Below are 2,831 nucleotides of genomic sequence, written 5' to 3'. Positions count from 1 at the left end.
TCTTCACCAGATGGGGAAGAAAAAGAAAGAGAATGACTCTGAAGATGTCCTGTGTGATAACTGAATATAACTGCACTGTAATCACTTATATATCTACTACTATATGAGCTCTGTACTGTGAGGTATTTGTGTCTATATAGAGTGTTTTGTATTGGGACAGTATGGTGGTATTTTCCAGTCACAATGTGGCAGTATGTGGTCCTGATGTGGAGCTATGATTTCAATGTTCAGAAATCGCGGTAAACCCCTCCCAATGTATTTATATGTCTAATTATATACATAGATTGTGGAGTGACAATGTAATGGCCTCTTTGTCTTCACCACCATCTCTTTAGGTCACTTACATGGTCTTATGTTACTTTGAGAACTCCTGTACCGCCCCCTCTGCCCAGAGGAAACATGACCCCGCACACAAACCTCCCTCGTAAAAGGAAATGTCATCCCTGACTAACCTGAACGTTCTATTTGGTAGGTGTGGATGTAGCCCATAAGCTACTGGAATATTTTCCCATCACACATAGGAGAAAGGAGCAGCTGGTCCAAGCACAATGATATCCCCATTCATAGTCTTCATTTTAGTCCTTCATTTAATCGCTTTGTGTTCGGGGGTCACGCTGAATGTCGCCATTGTTAATGTTCATATTCGGAGCTGGAGGCAACATCTCCTGGCTGGAGGATGCGATAAGATCGTCGTCGCCATGGCTTCAGCTAACGTTCTCCTCCAGGTCTTACTCACTTGTGGAGGAACGTTGTTTTTTTCCCAGTTGTTTCTCGTTCTCCCCCATTCGGCGCTCTCATCATTTTTCTTCACGTTTGTATCTTTTGTGGATCTTTGTTTCTGGAACAGCTCCTGGCTCTCCACCTATTACTGCCTGAAACTGGTCAACCTTTCCCAGAAACTTTTATTATGGATAAAGTCCAGATTCTCCTCTGCAGTGACTCCGCTGATCCTGGGATCTGCCGTGGGATCATTTCTGATCAATCTGCCATCTCTGTGGACCACTATAGAGATGTCTGTAGATAACATTGGAAACACCAGCGTCAGTGACTATAGATTAGACATGGCTTTGTCCTCCATAGCCGTCATTATCACACTCGGCTCCGGCTTACCATTCCTTATAACACTCTTTTGCATTTTGCTTAGTGTGAAATCTCTCTTGACACATGTCTGGAAGCTTCAGAAGAACTCGTCTGAGATCAGATATTCCCGACTTCAGGGTCATATTCGAGCAGTCAGGACGATGATTCTTCTGTTGTTCCTGGACCTGATGTTCTGCACTGTAGTTATGGGGGTAGTTTTACAGTCTTTAAATGTTGGACCTGTCCTGGGAATCCTTACCTGGATGTATATGTTGTTATATCCTTCCTTCCAGTCCATGATTATTATTACTGGCAACCCAAAGTTATTGAAGGACGTGTTTGGTAAAAGACAAAATTCTTCAGAATAGCATAATGCTTAAAGGCTTTAGTCACCTGTAAAATATTAATAATAATAAAACATTTGGTTGTTAGCTTGATATGAAAAGGGTTGAATTTACCATCAGATAATCTGTTTGCATCCTTAGATGATATTCTCCTTCCTATCAGTGTGTGTGTGAGCTGCCCTCCATGTATGCACTCCACCCAATCTGCAGTGTGTGTGAGCTGTCCTCCATGTATGCTTTCCTCTCTATATACAGCCTGTGTAAGCTACCCTTCATGTTTTTCACCCTATGTGTAGTGTGCGAGCTGCCCTCCATGTATGCTCCCCTCCCTGTCTACAGCATTTGTGAGCTGCCCTCCATGTATGCTCCCCTCCCTGTCTACAGCATTTGTGAGCTGCCCTCCATGTATGCTTCCCTCCCTATGTACAGCAAGTGTGAGCTGCCTTCTATGTATGCTCCCCTCCTTATCTGCAGACTGTTTGAGCTGCTTTCCATGTATGCTTCCCTCCCTATTTAAAGCCTGTGTGAGCTGCCCTACATGAATGCTCCCCTCCCTATCTACAGCCAGTGTGAGCTGCCCTCCATGTATGCTCTGCTCTCTATCTACACCCTGTTGGAACTGCCCTCCATGTATGCTCTCCACCCTATCTGCAGACTGTTTGGCTGCCCTCTCTGTATGCTCTCCTCTCTATCTACAGCCTGTGTGAGATGCCCTCTATGTATGCTCTTATCTCTATCTACAGTCTGTGTGAGCTGCTCCCTATGTATGCTCTTATCTCTATCTACAGTCTGTGTGAGCTACTCTCTATGTATGCTCTTATCTCTATCTACAGCCTGTGTGAGCTGCCCTCTATGTATGCTCTTATCTCTATCTACAGCCTGTGTGAGCTGCCCTCTATGTATGCTCTTATCTCTATCTACAGTCTGTGTGAGCTGCCGTCCATGTATATTCCCACTCCCTATCTGCAGACTGTTTGAGATGCCCTCTATGTATGCTCTTATCTCTATCTACAGTCTGTGTGAGCTGCCCTCTATGTATGCTCTTATCTCTATCTACAGCCTGTGTGAGCTGCCCTCTATGTATGCTCTTATCTCTATCTACAGTCTGTGTGAGCTGCCGTCCATGTATATTCCCACTCCCTATCTGCAGACTGTTTGAGATGCCCTCCATGTATGCTCTCCCATCTCCCCATACTCTGATGTGTTGTATAGCCTTCTTCCCTCTCTCTGCTGCTATCTCTAACTGTAAGAGAAGAGAGAGGGAGAGCAGAGAGCCCATCGCAGACAAACAACTCTCTTTTATTGTTCTCTGAGGGGAAGCCAAAAGAATGACCTTCACAGGCTCCACCACAGCAAATGGGTACGAAATAATAATAATAATAATAATAATAATAATAATAGAGCAAA

General features: G+C 44.4%; 1 protein-coding gene across 1 annotated transcript; it reads left to right on the top strand.

Moving 5' to 3' along the window:
* Positions 1 to 548: 548 nt before the first annotated feature.
* On the top strand, positions 549 to 1,448 carry LOC138801904 (taste receptor type 2 member 40-like). Its single transcript, XM_069984999.1, has one exon. The coding sequence runs from the start codon at positions 549 to 551 to the stop codon at positions 1,446 to 1,448; it is 900 nt and encodes a 299-aa protein (XP_069841100.1).
* The last annotated feature ends 1,383 nt before the right edge of the window (positions 1,449 to 2,831 follow it).

The sequence above is a fragment of the Dendropsophus ebraccatus genome, chromosome 9 (assembly GCF_027789765.1).
Source record: "Dendropsophus ebraccatus isolate aDenEbr1 chromosome 9, aDenEbr1.pat, whole genome shotgun sequence".
In the NCBI taxonomy this organism is placed as follows: Eukaryota; Metazoa; Chordata; class Amphibia; order Anura; family Hylidae; genus Dendropsophus; species Dendropsophus ebraccatus.
This window is presented reverse-complemented; position numbering and strand designations above follow the sequence as displayed.

Coding starts and splice junctions, on each gene's coding strand:
- LOC138801904 (XM_069984999.1), top strand. CDS start 549: ATGATATCCCCATTCATAGTCTTCATTTTAGTCCTTCATTTAATCGCT.